Here is a 25,290-nt window from a genome sequence, read left to right on the forward strand (position 1 = left end):
TAGACTTTCTTCCTCGTACTTCAGAGGAAAAAAAACGCGAACAGCAAGCTGAAAAACCAGCACCATCACTGTGTCAGTTATAGCAAAATATGCCAGGAGGAAAAATAAAATACTTATTTTTTTTCCTGTCCGAACTGGATCCAACTTAAAACAAGAAAAACCCACATATTTTGAGGAGGCATCACCTATGTCTGTTTACTGCCTCTCCGATGAAGACAGCTGACGGAGCAAATCGGTTTAGTGCTTCCTGGTCTGCTCCAGCATTAAGTCAGCTGGGTGAGCAGCGACGTTCCAGCCAAGGCAGCGAACCGTTGTGCTGCAGCGAACCGTTGTGCTGCAGCAGACCGGCATCAGTCGCAGAATCTGCTAAGACAGTTGTCTGCGGAGGCAAGCTATAATAAGAGTTACAATTCTAACCATACCCACAGAAGGACATCTGACACCGCTACAAGACAAAAATCCTAAATTATAACGTACACCCTCAAAAAATATCAGCAAAACCAACTTGCTACCTTCTGCTGACCACAGCCAACTACAAAAGGCTTTAGAGTTACCAGAAAATAAAAAACTCTATCTTGGTGCTTTCCTCAGAAACAAGCATCAAGACAGAACAAACGAACCATCAAATCTCCCTGCTGCTGCAGAAAATAAAGAAAAAAATGCCAGAAGCCAATAGACTTACACAGGCAAAAGGTTCGCTCGGTTTGGGTTGTACCATCTTCCTTCCTATACATCTGTGAACTAAGGTAAGCTTCCTTGGCCAAGAAGATCTTTTCTTTCCCATACTTTTCGTCCCCAAACAAAATAAATACATAAATAAATGATACAGGGGAAGAGAGCTGAGACCTTGGGAGGCTTGAGGAAGCCTCATACAAAAACAGAACCATAGAACGTGTTACTTGACCTCACTTTCCTGGGGCACACACAAGGCAAGGAGAAACTACACATGCATTTAAGGAAAACCGCAGGTTCCTAAGTCCCTCTTACTGAGGTCTATAACAGAATATGCCGTAGACAAATAATTGTGCAGTAATTGCAAATAGCAAATGTATCAAAGAGCTCTGTCTTCTCTGTGTATTCAAATATGTTGCTTTGCAAAGCCTTTAACAAACAGTAATGTAATGCTGATACAGTCACAATCTTCGGAATGACAAATAACTGTAAAGGGAAAAACCTTCTCAGATCCATATTCTCTGTACAGATGTACTTTGATCACTATTTGATTAAACTGAAAAACATGTCGTCCCCCCTCAGAAAAGTTTATGAAGCACAGATTATATCAACATCATCCTAGGTACATTTCATTTTGTAGTCTAATAATGCTCCAAGTAAGAAATCCCTGTAAAAAGCCTACCAGTCAGTACCTGAGCTCAGAGGAAAATTGGACTGATGTTGTAAAATGTTTCTATTATCAGTTTGTACTCTTTGTCCTAACTACGTTGGAAATGACCTAAACAGGGCATTTTGTTTTCAAATTTAGCATAAGCAAATTTGTACGTTATCAAAATATAAATTACTTGCTTCCAAAAAAAATCTGGGCACTTCTGTGTTCTCTCATATTGATCCTTCTTATTAAAGGACATAAAGTCAGGCAGTATGCTAATAGAGCACTGCTATATACTCCAACATGATTTAAGATGTACTGCTACACGAAGTCCAGAAAAACTCTTACACACCAAATGTTATGTGCTCAGTATGGATCCTTTCCCTACTTCTCTACTTCAATTAAAAAAAAAACCAAAAACCCCAAAACAACAATTTTGGCTGGAACATCCAGGCTTCTCCTCAAGTCTTCTAGAAGTACCAAAATATATCTGAACTTCAGGTGAATAGGTAAAAGGCACCTTGTTTGTGACTTATCAAACCTACTGCAAACATCTCAGGACCTCCATTTACATTCAACACTACTGATTGCTGAAAACATCCACAAGAAGGCGGCACAAATATCCCACGGTTTAGTAAAATGAGGAAAGTGTCCCTTAAAATGAGTGGAAGATGCCGCTCAAAGTTCCCCGCAGTCTAAGTAATATACTGCAAATAAGAAAAAAACATGCAAATAGCTAATCCTGAATATTTACATAATCAATGCTATAACCATGGACAAGTAGGTGAGACAAGCGAGTCTGACAGACCCAATAACTAATATCATCAAGCCATAAAACCAGGGAGGTAATTGTGAGATACCTCCATGAACATGGGTGGAGGTTGCTACTCCAGAGATTCCCATTTAGCATTTCAGTGGGAATCCCCCAAAGGGAAGTTCACTAAGTGACACACCAGTTTCTTCTTTTTTGAAACCAATCACAAACAGGGAAAAGATCAATATCACAGTGAAGGTTGCAGGAGATCAAGATGTATAAAGCAAAGGTAATTACACAAATTGTTGATCTTGTTTTTACAGATTTCAGAAAAGGCAATCCAAGTCATTTCAAGCAGAAATTACGTTGACAGCAGGTTTTGAAAGGCAGTCCATCATTCACCCATAGCAAGTGCTTCTGCTGACACTACTTTGAGCCACAACTGAAGCCCAGTAGGAACTTCTGACAAGGTAGAAGGCAGGCAGGGGGGAACAGTGAAAACCATCTTTCTGTAGGAAATAGTCATTGTACTTTCCAATACTCCTCATTTCTTCTTTAAATTGTGGTCATTATGTATTGGAAAAACATTTATATTAACCAATTGAATAAAGCTATTTAGCACATTTGCAAATCAAGGGGAAAAAAGAATTGTAAATTAAACCATCATTTAGTTTGAAATGTTGTCACATTCCAGAATTTTAAAATACTAAGAAACTATTCAAAGATTTTAATTAATTTCCACTTAGTTTATATAAAATATCACGTACTGTAAAGCAAAGTGATTACAAAAAAGCAAAATGACACTAAATTGTTCCCTGTTTTTATTATAGTTATATTTTTTTGTCATTTCACTTACCCATGCTTCGCGCCATATATCTCCTTTTCTTTTCCTTTGCCCTTCTCTTTTATTTTTTCTTTCTCTCTGCCTTTACGCCGCTCTCTTTCACGAGACCCGCTATGAGTTCTCCTATGACTGGATCTTTCACTACTTCGACTATAAGAACGTTGACGAGGTCTTGATCGTGATCTACACAAAATCCATAGTATTAAAATGTAGCAGTCATACATTTTTCACTGTCACTGTATGTTAGATGTTATACAGTCCAACTATTTTAAACACATTTTCAAATCATTTAGCAATTTAATACTTTTAAACAAAAACCTGCCAATTTACCAAAAGAAAAGTGAAAAAGAAAGCATTGCTTCTACTCTGAAGGAAGAATGCAGAACAAATTAAACCACACTACATAGTATTCACCCATTAACAAAGTAATCTGGTATTACCAAAGTAACCTTTGGAGCTACCGAAGAAGGAAAGGAAGGAATTTTTTTTCTTGAGCATTAAACTTTAAATTCTTATGTTCTGATCAATTTAGCTTGTATTTACATATTAAATACATTACTACTACTAATGATGTTCCAATAAAACCCAGAAAAAAACAGAAGTGACATGTCAAAACCCCCATCTTTAGCCTGCAGAGCTGACACTTGCACACAGCTTCTCAGTATCAAATTCAGATTTGAAACACGCTTTGCAGAAAACCTGTAAGTAGGCCAACCCTGCCAGGCCAATACTGCAGGAAACTGCATACAGGTGCAAGGGTTTGTGCACATATTTGGTTCTTGGTTACAAGTTCCTACAAGGCTAGAGGATACTCTGTTCTCAATCATGTCATCCATTCCTCTGTAATAAATGTATGAAAAAAGATCAAGAAGTAGTACAATATGACCGTTTCTATACATATCCAAAAAATCCTTTTCATTATTCCTGAATTTCTTTTGGATTATTTTCTAAATTTTAATTTATAATTTATCATGAATCAATACCTCTTTTCTATCATAGATGAGTAGCTATAGACAATGAATGTTTAAGAAAACAGCAGTTCAAGATTGCTTAGTTCCTATTACAATGTACATCTTCATAAAAGTTTTGATGGCACCTCATTGAAAACTTTCATTAAGTACTGAGAGGGCTGGGGGGGGAATGGCATTTTTTAAAACAGTATAAAAAGATTTATTTAGCACCTCTTGGAGTGCAAAACTCCAAAGGCCTTTAAAAGCAAAATCACATACAAAAGATCACTCAATTTAAAAGGCAACAACTGTTTAATAAAACTCAACAATAGAATAAGCAAAAGAAAATACTACATCCAGATGAAGCTATAAATTACATTTCGGAAGAATGTTGTTATTGAGTCTGGAATTTGTCCAGCATACTGGGGTTAACATACCTATTCTTGCCATTGAGCCTTTCAGACTAGCACTAGAGGTCAGAACCTCAGTTTTACGTTTCATTCAGCAGATGGCATCTCTTGCAACACAATATCTCCTATTATCGGTCACACTATTAGCACTAATACAATAGATCAAATTACCTCTTAAGTGGCATATTATGAACTATAGAACATTTTCTGTCTCAAAGTGGATTTTTATTATGTCATCACAAATTAAAAAGCATCCATTTATTCTTTAGTCCTCAGGTAGAGGAAGTTTTGACCCAAAAGAGTACTCTGGATATTGGATCTATTTTTTGGTTGCACAAAGACACTGGCTTTACAAGTATCACAGTGAGGCAGGCACAGATTTACAGACCGCTGCCCTACGGACATTCGCTATTCAAAGGTAACCATGATTTCCGAGAACTCTGCAGGTAAGATGCAAAGTCAGAAACAATAAAAAACCACAAACAAACAAACAGCCCTGTAGCAACCCAAATCGCCTTCATTTGATGCAAGGCCTCTCCTTACTTAAGGGTGTAGTCCTTCAAACAGAAATAACTGAGGAATCGAAAATATTTATCGCTAGACAGCTTACTTTCTCAGCTCAAATTTGAACTTGATTTCCCATCTACCTTTCACAAGTGCAAATTCAGTTCAGATTAGCTGGATGCTCAAATCCCAGGTTTCTGTTCGTTCACGTGTCTAAGTAGAACAAATGGCAGGTATAATTTATATACGGAAAAGCAGCTTTTAAAATTTAAAAGTAGACTTGCTGCATCAAATTTGTAATAATGTCCTTATAACAGCATTGACAAACTGATTAACATTTTCTTTACAGAAGCTGTCACTGTTCTGTCATTTGCAATCTTTTGCACCCATCAAATTCGTTAGCCTCGAGTGACCCCCTAATCATTGTTTACCCTTTGGGGTTTACAATTATAGAAAAGAGCTGATACAGCTTGTGTTCCTTGTCCCAGTCACGCAGGTGAGGCAGGCAGATGACTATCAACGGGATATTACAGTGAAGATCTTAACAAAAATGTTAAGTTCTAGTCCACAGAAGCCATCTCTGCAGGACACATTAGTTCAGTCAATCCTTCAATTATCAGAACAGTTGATCTGGGCTGTAGATCAGCCCAGAGCACAGATGCAGACAATCCAGAATTGGCTTCACGCAGAGACAACTTCAGTTTGGTCAGACTTGTTAGCTCAGATAACAAGTTAGCACAGGCAGAAGGGTCTCGGGGCAGTTCAGGTGTGAATCTGGCTGCCTCCGTGGGCTGCCGACCCCCAGCCTAACCCAAACTGCCTGCGATGCCTTATTTTAGGGGTTCTGGAGAGGGAACAGTGCAGAAAAAAGTTGCAAAGTAGATCTAGTGTATTCTGCAGCACCTGAATCAACTCGCTCCCTCTCCGAGACACTTGCTCTCTGGTAGCCAAGATGTACACGGGGTTTCTTCGCTCGGGACAGGACAGAGCGGCCAAGACGGGAGCGCAGAGGGATGCAGACCGGCACACCCGAACACAGCCGCTGATGTAGCACCGCGTAAACACCAGCCACGCTGACCTGGGATGGATCCACACCGAGACGCAGCCTGACCTCCTCCAAAGATGAGTTTTCTTGGGTCTTCCATCATTGTACAAAGTTCTTTGCAAATATTTCATTTTTCATTATTTTCCCTTCATGCTCCAGAGCTACAGCCTTCCCAAATAAAACCAACCCTGCCTTCTAAGTTCATTGTATTTACTTACACTGATTACAAACAGCATTTATAAAGCACAGATAAATCAACATAACTCCAAAAATACAGAAAGATGTGCTAAACCCAGCTGCGAACAGGGGTAAAGCAAATAAGGAAAACTGAGGCAAAGAAAAAAGGAACAGTCTAACATTATTGCTCCCTTCAATTCCTAAATGCTAGTGAAACTTAGATTCTGTTAATCATTTTCAATTGAGTGTAACTACTGCGTTTCTAATGTCGTACAGCAATGATTACTTTCGAAAAAGCTTATCTTGTATTAATCTTTCTCCTTCGCAATGCATCCACAGTCACAATAACAGAGGACTATTAGAAAAACCACAACACATAGTTCTGTTAAGAAATTTAACAAATTAACAAATTTAAGCTGAGTCTCAACTCTTGTTTAAGACTTCTGCTAGTCTGAAAAGAAAAAAAAAACCTTAGGGACTTCTCACACAAGTAAACAGGCATGAAAATTTTAAAATATATTTGCGTAGCTATCTAAGTAGCAGCTTAGCATATTATGAGTTAAGATGCATCATGTAGTTTTACCACATTTTGATGAAATAAAGGAAGCACAGAGAATAAAAGACAACAGACATAAGATGGCAAAAAGAACAATCTTTGCAGTATCATTCTCTAGAACAATTTCATCTTACAGGAGAACATAAGTTCTGCCAGCAGTACTTCTAAAACTGAAGCAGAATTAACAGGAAGCCAGCAATAAACCATGTGAGAACTGCCGAGCTCAAGCAGGTAAGACCACAGTCATCTTGATCTCCGCTAGCGTGTGCAGTCTTAAGAGAGCTCTCAGTTTCTATGAAGTGCCATAGGAAATGATGATTTGCTATGATCGAAGCAAAAGCCGTATTTATACTGATATACTGAGTGAACGCTGCATCACTTCCAGAATCCATGAAACTGCACCTCTTTAGGCCATGAAAATGGACAAGCACTGAAATGTATAGGGACTCTGCAGTGCCAGTCTCACAGGGGTAAGGGGGAACCGCAAAACATCTAAGAAATAAAAAGGCAATGGGTTTTGCCTACAAACAGTTTTCCCTGCATTCATCAAAAAACAAAATATGAGCTAAGGCTTCTTTCTCCCCAAACTGAAAAGCTTAAGGAAAGGACTGACGAAAAGAATAAGCAAAAAAGAAACTCACTTTATCTTTTTTAAAAGGGCATAAAATGTAATCTTCGGGGGGGGGGGGGGGGAAATCAAGCATTTTAAACAGGAGAACAAAAATAAGATTATTGATTCAACCAAGTTAAGAAAACTTAAATAAATTAAGCTAAAGAGATTAGATGCATAGCAAGAAGGAAGCAAAAGGTATGCAACCCCATATAGCGAGAAGCCAAAACTACATATGCAGAAAGCAAAGAAATTAAACAAAAACATTTAAAAAAACACAAAGAAAGAAAAGCAGTTTCAGTTCCCATATATTCCCTGAAGACCAAAGGCCACCATTTTTTTCTGTGCACTGATACTGCCAACAGGCAAGGTCAATTTGCAAGCTCATACTGTATATACACCAGCCATGGAAAAGTTCTTAATCTGGCCCGTGGCAGCACATAACCTCACTGCTTACATAATCCAGAACTGTTTAAGTGTAAAATAATCATAGATTAGGTCCAGCCAAACTACTTCTGTGCTTTTAGTCATATGACTATCAAAAGCCTGGTCTATTTATCCAAGCCTGGTCTCTACTTGGATAAAATTCCTGCCGAGAACAGTATTTCTTGGGTAGAAATGGTTTGAAGGATAGAGTTGAAACCCTTCTTTTTCACCTAAGTCCTAAAAGCAAGGACCGTCCCTTGTTACCATTACATCTAACATATACACACAAAAGGATGAGTCCCTGAATTTTGGAAAAAAATAACATTTTAATACATTCTGATTAAACTAAAACTCTCCCACAAAGTATGCAAAAGACGTGCTATGTTTGTTTACAGGCAGATGTTACGCTTTTCCTGGGATTTATTGGCAAGTACTCCCAAATAAAATCGCCACCTAAATCTTCCCTCTTACACACAACTGTTCTAAGGCCCCCACCAATATTTAAAACCTGCCTAATTTCCTCCAGCTCTGAGGGAAGCTCCAATCTCTCTTACATCCCAGGCTAATTAAACCCACCTGTTAATACAATTGAAGACTAATTCTGCAACTCCAAACACAAGCTTCAACAAACCAGGTGACAAGAGGACTATTCAATGAAGCCAGGGTTCCCCATTTAGCTTGGTCTTCCCTGAAACCACTGCGTAATAGTTAAGTGACTGTACAGATACCATCCTGCAGACATCAGGATAGAATTAAGACAATATTTAAAAGCAAGTCTGGAATGTTGTAAGCTTTAAGTCTTTGATTTTGCAATCCAAATAGCTTTCTCTACTGAATTTCTAGGCTGTTTCTTCCCCCCCTCCCTCTTCCTGTTAAAGAAAGAGGTAACATTCAAGCTCTAACATCCACTTTTCTGTGGCAACTGCAGAATTTGAACAATGAAACCTCAGAAATTTAGGTCACGCTTTGACGACTTCAGGTAAGGCTACTGACCTCCCTCTAGTACAACAAGGCTGCAGGTAATTAAAAAATTAAGATCAAAACCAACAAGAAAAGTGACGCTTCATATTGCCTAAAATCCTCTCCGTATTTAGTAGTGTCGTCCCCCAGCAGCGCGGGCAGGGTTCACAGGGCAGAGCCTCTCTGTATCGGCAGATGAGCAAGGACTAACCTCAAACCAGAGGGCCATTATCAGCACCGTCACAGTGCCAGGCTTATGCGCGCTGAAAAGCTGCACGTAATGCCACAGAACTTCATTTTACAGTGTGTTACCATTTTAATAAGACAGCTGTCTTTTTAGTTTGCGTATAAGCCCCAAATCCTAAAATACCTGTGTTAAGAACGCTTCATGCAAACTTCCACAAGGCCTATATTAAATCCAAAATAGGCTCTTGACAGTGGAAGATAATTTAATAAAGTGAAAATTCAAGTATACTAAATTTGCTACGCAGTGTGTAACAAGCTGCGGTACGTCGCCATTTGTCGCACAAACGAATTCACCTGTGTGTCACTATGAATTACCATTGAAATATCTTGTGCTATACACCGAAGAGGAAATAAAGACATAACTTTATGAAATGGAGCTATGAGAAGTCGTCTGTGCCAAGAATTCATCAGTAAACAAAAAGTCCACAGATCAAGCAGAGAATAAAGGTTTTCTATTTTACTACTGTTGAAGACTAAAAACAATCCCGATTATTGATATTAAAGCAAGTCCCAAAGTGTTCAAATTATAGAACTACTGGAGGGGGAAAGAAAAAAAAAAAATAAAAAAATCATCGAGCCGGAGAGGAGACTGCCAGCATGCACACCCCCTTCCCCCCAAACCAACACACACAAAACACCCACCCACCATGCCAAAGGTTAAGTCATTTAGTCAAGTTCAAAGATCTTCAAAGAGTTCTTAGATCCAGATAAGCCCATATGTTACCAAAATTCTGTGAAAAGCTATTACTTTCCAATCTGCTTTTCATGTCTAAGTTACAGAACACACAGATGCTTGGCATCACTCAGTATCCCTAAATTCTCACACCAGATAATCAAGGCTCACCAATAACTTTCCTATCTAAAATCCTAAGAAATGTCTTTATTCCATCAACACTTAGTCCACTTGTAAAAATTGAAAGTATCCATAAAAGCCCATTCAGTTGCTGCACAATAAGTGTTAATTTGCTAATTTCTTCACAGGTAATCAATTAAAATGTAAAATATTGGATAAAATTAGTTGCACTAAATTTAACAGCTGCTCCATAAGCATAATTAGTTTCACAAGGGCCATATGTATTCTGAACAGAGACAGAGTTGAAACAAATAAGCAGATTTTAAAACAAGTTTGAGGAAATCTGCATTTAATTAGCAGGTGGGCACTACAACTGCATAATGTTTTTATACATTTATATTTATGAAGTGACAGAAGATCTAAAGGCTTTTTAAAATGGCGTTTATTGTTTGAATGGGAACTGTTTTGCTGCATGCTAAAGTGATTTAAATCCTTATAGCTCTGCTTTGAAAAAATCATAAATGGTGAAAGAAAACATGTGGAAAACTGTAAAACTAGAAAGAATTTGCGACAAAAAGCAGATACACATACCATAACCAAAAGGAAACTACACTTAATTAAATGTACACTACATCTGGAATATCAGCCTAATAAAATGTGAAACTATTAATTTTCATTGTTCTAAAGGAAATGAGGTCAGTGTCGTTTAGTATTTCCCCAATTATATTGCACTAAAGCACTGAACTGTATCTTATAGGTACAAGCTAATCTTTTCAAAACACTACAATTTGAAAACAGTCACTGAGGTAGACTTTTTTAAATGGAAAGAGGAATTAGAGCACAAAACCAAGACAGCTCAAACAGAGGAAAGCAAGCGCTCCTTCAGTGAGGGTAAATTTTTGAAATATAAGCTATTTTGTTGGCAAACAGCATCCACCACTCAAATGAAAGTTTCTGAGATGTCGAGTTCTTCCCTGGCATTCTTCTAAGTATCTCTCAGCTGATACAATTCTTATTAGATTATTATGAGCTCAATAGCCACAAACAAAACCCAACAAATTCATGCCTCTAACACTTCAGCAGTAAATCAAAAGTCTGGGAAACAACAACGAAACACAACTGCACTGCATCAAACCTGGATATTCATATTGGTAATAAAGACATAGTGCAAACACACAACTAATTGCAGCAGAATGACATGTTCTCTTTCAAAGTGTATTAAGAGCAAGTTTCTTGTTTAACTCAACTTCACTACCAGAAAAAAAAAAAAAGTCATGGTACAAGTTCTTGGGGAAAGTAAAGTAATTTCAAGCATCAATTGTTGTTGTTCAGAGTGTAGAAATTATTAATACTGTATATATATTTTTAATGCAAATATGTCTACCTCTATAAAACATTTCAGGTCACTATTAGTTTGCAATTTAAAAATGCATGCATTGGAGGAAGTTAAATATAGATAATATGTAGGATAACATGGTTTCTTTGTTTATTGTTAAATATAAGGTGCGTGAAAGATGAAAGATGAAAGCAGGCAGAAACAGAGTCAGCTTTTCAGTCTGAAATGAGACTGGTGCTAAGAGGAAAAAGAAGTTTCAAGCCAGCAGTTTAGACAGTTGGTACGGGACAAAACAGAGGGATATTAAAGATACTAACAGCATCATCCATAGTGCCAGAGAAAACAAGATGAAATATAAACAATAACCGGAACAAGCAAGAACCCTGTTCGCAGAACTGAGAAAATGGATTCACCAGATACAGGCATCAACTTGGTTCAGCAATAAACAATTCTCTGCCTATAAACTACATTAATTACATAATCAAACATTTGAGGAAATAATACCCAAAATTACAGTAAGCTGTAATTAAAAAAAAAGTAGTTACTGAAAACTTGGCATGAACAGTACATAAATGCAGCCGGACACAAGAACACATAGAGAAGACACTAGAAGAAGCAAGTTTTGTTTATTCTCAAGCAGCCTGTCTGTTAGAAATTGCGTTCTCCGGACTACAACCTTCTGGTCTACCTCTTCTCGCTTCCAAAGAAGACAGAAGTGCCTTCTCTGCCCCAACGCCTTGACTATCGCACAAAGAGCCTCCTACAGCAGCTGAAAGACTCTAGATCCAGTGCTGACGACGACAGCGGATCTCTGGTTCAGCATGCCCACGTCACCACAAAGGCGTTGGAAAACCTACAGGAGATCAACAACTGGGTGAAAAAGAACTGGCTCCAGAAATACATAAAGTTTCCTTAACGGGAGCTTTTGGGTCAGCAGTCCTTTGCTCGGAGACTCGCTTCTTGTGGAGTTCGGGCAGAACTCCTTGCCTGAGGAATGAATGGGTGACAGAAGAGAAGCTGACTACGACCCTGCCGGCTGCAGGAGCACTTTGACAAAAGCCTTCACGGAAAACTAAAATCAGAAAACAGACTTTACCAAATATTATCTGAAAACCAGAAATAGAAATCATAGATTAAACAGCTGCTATGCAAGCATGGAGATAAACCATTTGGTTTTGTTGCTGTGCTTTTACAAAACGCCTAACAAAGCTAGTTACACTAACCTGTACGTAACTGTAACTCGCTTCCTTCATCAAATGGCTCACTTGAGGGGCATTTCCTTGCATGCAGAAGTGTGATCTGCTTGAGAAGGCCAGATGCACATTACAGATACGTTTGTAAGTATATAAACTAACTGCAGCATTATTGGATACACATTATTTTTGCATTCGGCACAGAAAACGACACACGCTATTTTTCAACAGGCTTTTTTATGCAGAGGCAGGATTGTGGGAGCAGCTGTGGCCAAAGTGTAATGAAGTGTGTTGGCTGGGATTTGGGAAGGGAGAACAGCTGTGTGAACAGCTCCCACTGATCTACTGGAATTGCAAACTGTTCCACTCCATTAGTGATGGCAGGAGGGGATTCTCTCCCCACTTTATTCCTTCAGCTTACACAGAGGTCACTAATTGCCCTAGATAGTACTGGTCCAAAGGAGCTGAGGATCTTCGGCCTCAGTCTTTATCAGAGGGAAACATGCCACATCATTCATTTCCATTGTTAATCTGTGTGAAGACTGTGAACTGCCTCTCTTTGCTAAGATTTCACCCCAAATTAGGACTGTCAGTTTAAGAACACATCTGGTTTTACATGAAGTGAATTTCTTTCACATCTTTCTTTTCTTAGAGACAGCCTCAAAACAGGACTTTTTTCTAACCCTACATTCATGTAGCCATCTCATGACTGAGCAGAAAAAGCTAGAATTTCATTCTAATAATGCTTAGGTAATAAAATAACAAAGAAACAGAAGTTAGTACACTGTCCTGGCTATTAAATAAAAGAAAAAAGCCACCCCTCTGATTCCTCATCCTTTCTCATTCAAGGCAGTTCAAGCAGTCTTCAAGGGCATAAAAACCACATGCACCTACACAAATGTATGCAATACCCAGCTGCACGGATACTATACATAAACATCCATCTAAAATCAAAGTTAAGGTTGATGAGAGAAGTAATTATTATTCCAGTAATCCATTAACAACAACAACAAAAAGCTCAAATGAGTTGATAATATCCAGCTTGTCTTCTGCTCATACAAGAGTTTAAAAGTTACTCAACTGCAAGGTGAGGCAAAAGCAAAACAGTTGTTAGTTTGCCACACAAAGATAGCGGCAAGAAGGATTCCTTCCTCTCCTAACCAAATTCCAGAACTACCACTGCTTAGGTTGATGAAAAGGCAGCCAGAAGAAAAATGGGCTGCATGAAACTTCTGTTCCTTTAGATTGTATAATCCTGTAGGAACGACTTTTTACATCTTTTTTTACATTCTTAAAAAAAAAAAAAAAAGGGAAAACTTGAATTCTATATGAACAAATAAGGTAACATACTCTATTAGCAAGTAAATTCACCAGACCGTAATTAATTTATACATACACATGCAGTTATTCTAGTCTTGATGCAGCTGGAATCTATTTTAAAAAACAAGGGTCCAGCTTACTTTCAGGACTCTCAATAAATACACCAAATTATTTGTTTCTACATCATGCAGGCATTAGTGACTCTGCATCTGCAGGAAGATCTGGATGTATCACATAGTAACAAAAAAAGGGTCTAATTCATTTTCCAGATGGAATCACTATCCAGGTAATTATTTGTTGTAAATTTGACAACACCTCCAATATTATGTTAAAAAGTTAAGGAACATAAATGAGAGATTTCAAGGTTAAATTTTTCACTTCCCTGGTGCCTCTGAGAAGTTCAGATTAGTTACAGGTAAGTGCTACTCTTCTGTCTCTCTGACAAGACCACTGTTTTATTTTTTGGGATTGTAAAACATCCAAGATTGAGGCCCCAGCCACGGTTCGAGCTTGAATATGCTAGAATATTTATGTGTACTTATATCCACAAAGAGATATTAGACAGCTGAATGAAATTACCTAAACAGATGCTTGCAATCAACTTATACCATGGGATGCTAACTGTTCTCATAAACTGCAAAAAAACCCAAAAAACCCAACCCAGACAATTACAGCACTATCACTGTCAACACAAGGCACTCAAACCAGTAAGAAGTGCTAGGATGGATCCAATACTGAACCAACAGAAAAAAAGGAAAAAAAAAAGTCAACATTTCTTATTCTTCAACACTGTAGCAAGTTGCAGTAAAAGGCCCCAAAAAACTGATTAAAGACAAGATTAAAGCATCTGCTTGTCCTTAGAAACAAATAGCTAATTCAAAAGACTGGAAATATCAAGACAGCCTTGATTCACATGATGAACAGAGGTCTCAAATGACGCTTTGGAAATAATACTTGGATGAAAAGCTGTGTGTCTACTTTTACTTGACTGGTAACAAATTAAACCATTACTCTGTGTTCACAATTAAGGAAAATGGAAACTTTTTGCTTTAATTCAGTGATAACCAGACATTTTAGGTTCAAATTTTGAGATGTAAAAAGTTTGAGGCATTCCACCTATACTTTTTACCACAATAGGTTTATGAAGCATAGAGAAAACCTTTTAGAATACCATTCTGTTTTCCCAGATTAAAAAAACCTAAACCTTAACATATTTAATGAAAATAGCTGTAACTTGACTATAGGATCAAGTCTCTGAAAATTAAGTCATAAAAGGGCTTCAGAAACTCCTGAAACACACACATAAAAAAAAAAGCAAAAACATATCATGCCATACTGTCAAAATCATTTGAAGACGTAACATAAATAGTCCGTATATTTTATTACTGTTTTCCAATACACATTCTATAAATGCAAAGACAATTTTTTAATTTTCATGCAAGTTGGATGCCTCTTAGTCTAATATTTTGTATTTTACAAACACAAAGTAGATAGAGGAAAGCACAATCTTTTTTTATTATTCTCCTAGATAAATACTGAACAGCTTATTTGCTGGACACTGATGACGAATGCATAGCTGACAGGCTTATCGGCCACAAAATCTGCTTCACTGGAAGTTATCACCCATAACCCTCTTGTGTCTTTCCTAAACCCAAACTCTAATGACTAACTAAAGACTCCAAGGAAGCAGGGGGAAAAAACTCTGAAAGTTTCACTTAGTATTCTAAAAAAAAGCATTTTCATCAGAGAACCTGCAATTGTTACAGAAAGTATTGTAAAATAAAACGTACCAAGAAGAGAAACAACAAAATCTGGATGGTTCTAAAAAAATACATAAAGCAACAAAACTACTTGATTATTATACTTCAAAATGTATTACAACTGCTCTGATCAATTGATGATACTGATCACAAACTAATTGATATTAGTCCCAGTTCAAATGGTAATAAAGATCAATTCCAATGTGATTTCTACATACCTATGCCTTTGTTTAAGATAAAAAAGATTCTCAGTTTTACCATGGAATTTTCTTCTAAGCTTTGCTTTTTGTTTAAAACATAAAATAACAAAACCTGACAAAACCACAGCAAAACCATGAAATAATTACAGACCAGCATTGCGTGGCCTTCTTGAATCTGCAAGAAGCCTGCAACGGCAGCTATTATGTACTACGCTCACCTCAATTTTGAAACCTGAAGGCAAGAATTGGAATGTAAACTGTATTATTTCCATCACTGAGAATATTACCAAAATTACGCAGTTAAGCCAACTCCAAAAATAAAACACTACCTATTGTGGCCTTCAAAAATCCCAGCAATTCTCTTCCCAACAGCTACATCACAACTCCCAGAATATTAACACCACTCTGGGGAAGTTGGAGGGGAGGGAACCGGAACATAATGAGGTTTCAGAACTGAAAGGTGTAACATCTATTAAGCTAACGATGTACTAAGCAAGGAAAACTCTGCCACCTTCAAATGCCTCTTCAGTAGTCATTGATGTCCCCATGCCTACAATGACACCGCTAGCCGCCTGCGGTTCATTGCGCTGGCAGACAGTTATTTTACTGTTGTCTATTTTTCATGTCTCCCCAACTTTGTTTTCTCCCCACACCTATTGTTTCCTGCTACTAAGCAAACTACCAAGTCTTTGGGGCTAAAATTCTATTTTGAATACTCATCGATAGTGCAGACAGCACACTAAGAGCTTGATCCCTGTCTGGCACTTTCCTATTATAAGTAACATAAGGGTACGCTGACTAACCACAGGCAATCAAGATATTACCATTCCTCAGATGAGATGATATCATCTCTAATAGTCTATTGTACTTCACAGTTGCAACGTACTAGAAACTTGATAACTTTGGTTACCAAGCTTCGGTTTCATAAGATGCACCAATCCTGTGATCGTACCAGCTTACTGTAAGCTATGTTCTGAAATTAGGTCAAGACTTCATTGTATTATTCAGATAATTCGATCTTTTTAATTTAGCTGAAGCATGGGAATACTCCATAATTCAGAGAGCTGACCGCAGTCTTCAGGAAAGCTTTCATCAGAATACTCGAGATCTTACTTTATCCTGTTGCCTGATCGCAACATTCAGACTTCTAATGCCCCTTTCAGGCTAGGGGTGAGTAACAACACAACCCCTAACCATCACCCCTCTGAGTAAGTGGCTCTATTGACTCGGACTTAAGATTAGAGTTGCAATCTAATGCACTTTTGCAGTCTGCGGCTAGAAATCTGTTGATACACTCCGATTTTACCAAATACCTGCTCGTTGGGTCTAGCAGGCGGGACACTCAAAGGTGGAAGGCGTGTAACTTTGTCTTTATCCTGTAAATCAGATACAACCAAGGACCCCATGGAGATAAGTCGCTGTTTCTCTCCTCAGTGAGTGGCTGAGCCCTATAACAGCACTGACACACACGCTTTCCCTTCTTTCTATTCATGTTGATCCCACTACCTCGTTTTGATTTACAGGGTTTTCACAAGTAAATTTAACAGTAGACTGGAATCATGAAAAAGACGACCCTTCTATTTGGATTTGACAGTTAAAATTCTTGATGTCAGAGACTTAAGGAAGAATAAACAGCTGACTTGAAATTAATAATGGAGAATAAACAGATAATAATTTAAATTGAAGGCTTGCTTGAAGTTTGCCTACATTTCCCATTTTTCAGACATATTTCCTCTTTGCTCTTCCAATGCCTTATCCAGCACCTGCTGTTTGCCCATCCATTGGAAAATAAGACACAAAGTAATGTTACCAACAAAAAGCAGGTACATTTGCAGTACATTCACATCTTTGAGGAACAGACAGTTTTCCAAAAGAACCCTTTGAACTTTGCACAGACAAATAAAGCAAAAGATTCAGGGTAAGAATAGCATTAACAACTCTGTGCGTGTTTGTTTGCTCTATCAGTTGCTTGTTCTATCATTTATTTTTAAGTTGTAGCCTATAGCACAACACTGGGCCAGAATGGAGCATAAGAAGCAGCAGTGGGAAATAATACCGTTTGGACATTTTCAACCCATTTTCAGAGGAGGAAAAAAACCAAACAAACCAAGAGTTATTTAACATTCCCTAATTCAAACCTTAAGGAAAGCAAAAATGATATTGATTCCTTGGCAAAAGTCTATCTTTGACTGGACAGCTCGGCCTTGGGGAGTGTCCAGCCAAGCCAAAGCAAAGGGAGGTGAGTTATGAGTAACACAGGACGCAGACTGCCATAGCCCATAGTGCCACTTTCAGAAGTCATCGCTGAAGAGGGACATGACATTTGCCTACATGAATCTGACTACTCTAACTCGTGGAAGGGACGTGACTAGTTTGCTCAATGTGGGAAATTTTATATTTTTTATTTACTGCTTCAGTTTAGCCATCTAGTTGAAAAATATTAAATTTTCTCTTCTCTGGTTTAGTAGGAGAATCAGGTCCAGCTATATTTTGCAAGCTCTCACCAGAAAGGGAACAGGCCTACCTAAAATTAAGCCAAGTTGTTTATTAAATTCTTTTGTAATGCGTATTTTATTTTAAAATACGCTAAAAAAAAAAAAATATTTTGTAAATCTTGAAAAAAGATCCTTTCCTAACATATTTTCTCGGTTTGTAGTCCTCAGCTGACAGAACAGTACAATCTTTACTTGTACACCACATTTTTGTTATAGGATAAAGCAACTTCACTTAAGCTGTTAGAATGCACTGCCTTAAAGAGTTCACAAAAGATGAATGACTTCTAGCTAGCAAAAATTGCATTTTGTTAGTCAAAAATGAGATACAAATTTATAAACTACCTGTCAATGAACACAGGTCAGTCATATTTTCTCCCAACGCACAGGAAAAAAAGAGATCTAGACCACATTTGCTGTGAATTTCATATGACATAACGCTATTTACCAGTGCCCCAATGTTGGGTAGTCTGCAGAGAAATAGCACAACATCAATACAGGAGTAAATTCAAGTTACACTAGAAAAGATAACTGCTTTAAGACAGAGAAAAGTCCCGAGGAATGGGAAGCGCTGGCCAAAGCTGCTCACCGTTTCAAAGCATGCTGCAGGTCCCCGACAGCAGCACTCCAACAAAGCCCCGTGGAACACAAGCTGATCTTCCAAAGCAAATCCCCAAGGGACAGCAGAAAGGACCTCCCGTCTTCAGGGGGGAGGACATTCAGTACGAGGACTGACTTTATAGAGCAAGGTTGGCAACGGGGTCCACTCAGAACCCCCAATTCCACACAAACGTGTTGATGTTGAAATTTGGTAGTTACATATATGTATGTTTAAAGTTCTGGGAACAGTTTTAGAATTAACATGACAGCTCTACTCATGTGATTCCCATTGCACTGCCATATTACGTCAAAGAAAAATATACTCATCAGGAGTTACAATTTTCACTAACACCAGAATTTCCAATCAGAAAGATCAAAGGCAGATTAAAACTGTTGTTTCACTCAGAAACATAGTTCCTAGTAATAGTTCTGATAATCTACATAGCAGCATTTCCATTACCACGTATTTGATGGGACTTCATAAAATAAAATTCCTAATGAGTATCAATAAGTAAGGCTAGTTGTATTTTATACAGTTTTTCTGTCTTGAATATTTGTTTACAAAAGTGATCTCTTCTAAAAGAGTACCATTATAAAAGTCTCAAAATTAAAACAATTAAAAAAAACTTGAAAGAATTCTGCAGCTTTCCTTAAGGATTAGTTTATATTTTAGTTTATGCTACCACAATTCACTTGCTTTAACCCTTTACCTGTTATTTGAACTAGTATTTCATGAATGAACGACTTTTTTGCTTTTTTAAAATTAATAACTATTTTCAATCTTACACTATTACCAAATCTGAGCAATTCTTTTTTAAACTTATGTTTTAACATTAAATTACTAGAACCACATTTTTTGTAGCAAAAAATGGCAAAGCTAACCTTTATTTTATTAGCCTACAATTTGCTCACCAGTGTTTTCTTAAGCTATATGAATGGCTTATGTACGCTGACAACATCCCACAGATGGTTATGATTATGTTCAACAGGACAACGCACTCACTGAAAACTTTCACAGACGCTTACCTAATGGGATGTCACATTAAATCTGACAGAGTAAGATAAAATAACTACATACTAATTATAACATCTCAAAAAGGTCATTTTCAAACGATAGTCACAACATTTCTAACGTAATTATTGACAGAACCGGCGCACTAACAGTCATGTAAGAATGAGTTTTTGAACAAGTGCGATTATTACATAGTTTTCTTCTGCCAGAAGATGTCCTTGAATATACATAGCTGTCAGCATCTTGGAAATAGATGCCCCCAACTACAAAAAACTCTGGTAAACGTCAGAATTCGATTTGACTACTACTTGCTTCCTCTCTTAATGCTTAATGACTAATTCCTCAGAGATACCCTTAAAAGCCCTAAAATGTTGTCCTTGGGTAGAAACTTTCACTCAGCAATCAATCGGGAGCAAATTAGATGATTGTGTTGAAATGTACCGCACTGTTTAAGCTAACAAATGAATGAAGAAAGGTAGTATATCGGAACATATGCCACTACACTCAAGTTGCTAAAAGGGTCTGTTGGAAGAATATTTGGTTTCCAGTGAAGCTAATATGCTATAAGAAGGGACAGTGATGAAAGAATACCAAGTCATATGGAAATCCAAATATAGTGACAGACACAATTATTTTACTAATTGCTAATGAATACAGTCAAGTGGCTTCAAAAAGCAAAACTTTGCTTGGACTACTTCAGGTTTTGACCTCTGCATGAGCAAATGCATTTCAAACTGAAGCCCACCAAAATTGATTAACGGCGCCAGCCAAGGCCAGCATGTAGTTGAAGCTTTTTTCCATCTATCACATGGCCCCAAGGATAGTTAAATGAACCTTAAAATGGCTACAAACAGCTCAATGACTACACAGACTCCTGCCAATTAGAAATAATTAGGCAGTCATTTTGGTGGTAAGTCTTTTTAAGTGCATACATAATGATGCAATGATGCTTATTAGCGATCTCATATGAGCTATGCTCAAACAGCCTGGAATAATTATGCAACTATCACAAAGCCTTGCACATCTCTGTACTTCACCTTAATGCATTTAAAAATCCACTTCATTACCTCCAGTAATTAATCCTCCATTAATTGCAGGAAAAGCCCAGTTTACCGTGCTTCGTTTCTAATTATCTTATAAATAGTTATGGTTCTAATTAATGTGTTCATTAAGCTGAATATCTTTCTCAAAGCCATGCTCAGAGCAAAGGTTCTGCTTTTGAGAGAAAAAGCCTAACTAGCCATAAGGTGAGGCCATTTTGGTTGTATTTGCTTTTATTTTAGTATATTCAACCTCCTAATTGGCATTTAAAATCTAATTTGGAAGAACTTCAAGAAGACTATATAGTAGAAAGATAGGAAAAGGATTTTCTTTTTTTTTTTACCCATTCTCCAATCAAGAAGCTTAGAGCTTTAACAGGAAAACTTTTAGCATATCTTTTTGATATAGACTGGTAACAGATTTTCAGTGCTATGCCACAGATTAATTTAAATTCTATTATGATTCAGCATACCCCTGCATGTTTCCATATAAGAGAAGCAAAAACTGTAGAAGAATAGTTATCTAACAGTATAGGCATAGTTTAAAAAAACATACTACTGCCCTTGCCTTCATTTCTAGGATATAAATCAGCAGTACAGAATTACAAAAAAATTGAAATCAGTTATTCGAGCTGAGCAGAATATAACCCTTTAAAGTCAATGAGAGTTTTTCAGTTTGCCTTAGTAGGAGTTGATATGATCCTATGAAAACTGCAACTGAAGAATATCTTAAAATAATTTTTATGGATAAGGAAACTCCATACTGAAAGCATATGTTTCACAGTATTTTGGAGGTGTGAATATAAGAATCTGCAGAAAACAAAGATTCAAAATAAAAAACTTCTACAAAAATACAATCAAAATATTTAAGTTACAGTTAATATTAAGGCATAAATATTAACTTCCTATCTTTTCCTAGATTATTTTTTTAAATACACATTATATTTAAATACATCTCTCTCCAGTTACACTACACAAAAAAACCAAACAGAAGTTTTCACACTTTTTCCTTATGTGATCATATATTTAACATAAAATATTTTGCTCAGATAGTTACTTAAACACTGTTTTAACAGTAAAAGGACAAAGGCTCTACATATGCCTGAAATTATCAAATTTTGGGGGGTAATCTTTTCTTCCTATAACATCACACCTTGGTAAAATCTGGAATCATCCAAGTCAAGTGCAGCTTTGCCATTGACTCCAAGAGGGCTAAAGTTTTATACCAATAAACCTATATTAGGACCAGATGAAGCATTATCATCTATACATATTCTTGCTCTTGCATTTCAGGGAGACAGGGTGCCTTGCCGTAGAAACTGGCAACACTCCCTGTTCACAGTGCCTCACTCTAGCTTTAAAACTGCCTCTCACCTGATCTCAACTTGAACGACCCAGGCTTGACCCTTTTTTTCCCAACCCAACCCACGTTCTCCCTACGTGGGCATCTCACCCTGTTCTCTTGCTCCTCACTAAAAGAGAGCAAGCGAGAGCACTTCCAGACAGATCAGCGCACTGAACTGTCCTGAAGCACGATGTGGGAAGAGAAGAACAGGCACTAAAGGATGAAGGGACAATCAGGAAAGTGTCAGAGCACCCCACCTTTCATCAGCTTAATCTGGCATGAACGCACTCCCAAAGCACGCTTCAGTCATAATAGCCATAAAAACTGGCAGCTGCCTACCTGGATCTTGAAGTACAACTGATTTACATGGGATGAAATTCGTTTGTACGAAGGTACCAGAAATACTGTATGCGGCAGCTGCTGTCCTACTCCCGAAGAAAGCAGTGCCCTGCTACTGAGCAATGGTTTCAGCTGAAATCTTGGACAAGAGCAGTGAGCAAAGAATTCCAGGGCACGTATACCGATTTATACAACAGAGTGATGATCTCTAAAAAACAAATCAACAACAAGAAGAACCTCTAAAGCAAGAGTCAGCAACTACCATCTCTGCCACAAAGATGGACTTTCAATGGCCTACAGCACAGCTAGAAGCAAAGAACTGTAACGCCTTGAGAAAAATAGCTCCGAAAGGCAGTGGTCCCCAGGTCCTGGCTCCCAGGAAGTTCCAGACTAGCTTCCAGCCACAGAGGCAAGACGTTACTGATGAACATCATCTTATCTCTCCGGTAGTTGATTTCTCCCAGGACCTGATATATTTCTAGCAGCATGTTTAACCTCTAGTTTGAAAAAAGCATAGCATCGGGCAGAGCGCACCGCAAATGCTGTTGCTGACCCCTGCTCCAAGGTGGCTGGTTATAAACACAACAGTCTTGTTATAACTGCCCCTCATGTAACTTGAATAAAAACCACAAGAGTAGTATACAAAGATAACTGAGAAGGACTATGGTAACCAATCTATTAATAACTAAAGTAAACACGGCAAGGAATCTGTGGAAGGAACAGTAATCCATCATTAAAACTATCGTGAACAGGGAAGCTGAATTAGGGTTGTACATGTAATCTTAACCCTGGCACATACAACTTCAGCAAGGCTGACTTAGGCACATTCAACAAAATGCAGGTTGAATTTTTGAAATACATGGGGTTGACAGCTACTTGTATTCTACTGTTACAGGGTAACTGTTACTCTTGCTAGGTTTTTTTTACATTCTGATGAGTCCCATAGGAAAGACACAGTAAAACACTTTTTCGGCAAAAATACATGGTTTCTGCCAGCATCTTTTTGAACTAGTTTCTGTTACTGTCATACGTTATTAGAATTAGAAAAAAAGAATGAAAGATGGGAATAAAGTAAACAGTAAAACGTTTCCATTAGTTCTGCAATTTTATGTTTCACATTTTGATAATCACTCTGGAAACAGCAGCAATTTACATAGCAAACAATGACGGTCTTATATTACCAGTGCATCTTTAAGACATCTGCTATATGTTGGTTTGCATAGCTGCCTCTAGAAACATGAGCTCTGCAGCAAAAAATAACAGATTCTATTTCATGGCCAGAGCTTTGAAAGCAGAGAATGAGAGGATTTAAAAAAAAAAAAAAAAAAAAAGGCAAAAATACATAGTAGTTTAGAATATAGACACATCAAAACCAAAAAGCTGATTCTCCACTAAGGGGAATCATATTCTTCTTATCTTCTTGAGTACCTTTTCCCAATCAGAAAACCGAAGCATTAAAAAAAAAAAAAAAAAAAAAAAAAAACAACAACAACAACCCCCAAAACCACCAACCTGCAAATATGCCCCTTCCCAAAGGGAGAAATAAAAGGTTTTAGAAAAACAAGCAGCTATACTTGAAACACATTCTGTGGACAAAACACATGGACCGCTTTAGGAAAAAAGTTTATATGTAATTAGACTCAATATTTAGCTCTAAATGAAGAGCACTTATGCATTCATATCTTTTTTTTTAGGGCTTTTTTTTTTTTTACCAATGAAAGGCATCAAAGCAACTGTCACTAGCAGCTATCTGGCCTTATTGATAACTTAAGGGCCCTTGGCGTTGCCTTATGAAGTTTAATTTCCCAACGCGGTCAATTAGATCTTGGTAATGTGCTCATTGGTGGGTTATTGCTCTAGGATATCTTCAGTGCTACTGCTTCACCTCTGTATCTTTTCCAGTATAGTCATGTAGACAAACTGTTAAGTTCCTTTTGAAAGAAGTCTGTTGTTATAGCAAAAAATATTTTTAGAGACTAGTGGCAATACAACCTGTAATGCAACAAGATCCTAAATAAAAACTGCAGGTTTTGATTTATTGTAGGAAAAATAAGAAACGGGATCTGACATTACCATCCACAGAAAAACTAAAGATCACATGAGCAAACTCAGTAATCTGAATTTCACTAGTTCTTCCCTGCCCCAAGCCTTTATTTGAAGTTTAATGAAAGAAACACTACAATATCTTAATTAAATATACATTCTAATGGACCAAAGACTCCAGACTTCCCCTTCCCCACCAGTAAGAAGAGAGACAAACATGTAATATTTACTCTGATTCCTTACATAATTATGTGGGTCTGTACAGCTAGTTGCATGCGAGTGTGTTAATTTGTGTAGCAAGGACAGAAGAAAAAAATATCCTAGGCAGCAGATCAAAACTTTAAAAGAATAATAACTCCAGTAGCTACTACCAGGCAAAAAAAAGAAGCAATGAAACATTTCAAAAGAAATACTCTGATTAAATAGCATTGCTTGATTTCTTATAAGACTTTTATCTGCTTCTCTTCGGAAAATTCTTGGATCCATTTCCAAAGGAGGTATTTCCAAAGCATTTTTATAGATTAAGACAGCTTTTCAACACTGTCTGACAATATGTGCCCAACCTCGTGCTTCACAGTTGTCTTGTCATTTCTTGTTTCTTCGAGCAGATACACAGATAGAGCCATGCCTGTACCCTCTCCCCCTGTAGCTATGTCATTGCTCTGACTCAATACTGCTATTGTTACTCAAACTTCACTTCCTAATTCCTTCCATCTCCTTCCCATCAGACAATAAAACTCATATTGTCTGACGTCTGCAGGATGGGCAATTCAGAAAACCTTCACTTTCTTCCCTAAGCCTCTCCTTTTCCCCAGAACAGCTAACATCACCTATGGTAACGCTGACTCCAATGGGCAAGACCTCTACTCTTCAGCTGAAACCAACTTTAATCCATACATCTGCATCATACTTAAGTTTAGTCTTTCTTTACAACATTCTTAAAAATCAGTCTTCTAAGTCCACACAACTGCAATTCATCTTATTTGTGTGATGATCTTTGCCCACTACTTG

At 37.5% G+C, this 25,290-nt stretch overlaps 1 protein-coding gene across 5 annotated transcripts in view; it reads right to left on the reverse strand.

Moving 5' to 3' along the window:
- RSRC1 (arginine and serine rich coiled-coil 1) overlaps positions 1-25,290 on the reverse strand; it is a 174,681-nt gene that overhangs the window by 132,004 nt on the left and 17,387 nt on the right. For 4 of the 5 annotated variants that reach the window (XM_049803408.1, XM_049803406.1, XM_049803407.1 and 1 more), the window contains one exon: positions 2,935-3,105. The exons of the other annotated variant lie outside the window; for it this stretch is intronic. In XM_049803408.1, coding sequence (XP_049659365.1) covers positions 2,935-3,105 — 171 coding nt within the window. The remainder of the gene's footprint in view (positions 1-2,934; positions 3,106-25,290) is intronic. 5 annotated transcript variants of the gene reach the window in all.

Source organism: Accipiter gentilis, chromosome 6, assembly GCF_929443795.1.
Source record: "Accipiter gentilis chromosome 6, bAccGen1.1, whole genome shotgun sequence".
Lineage (NCBI taxonomy): Eukaryota > Metazoa > Chordata > Aves > Accipitriformes > Accipitridae > Astur > Astur gentilis.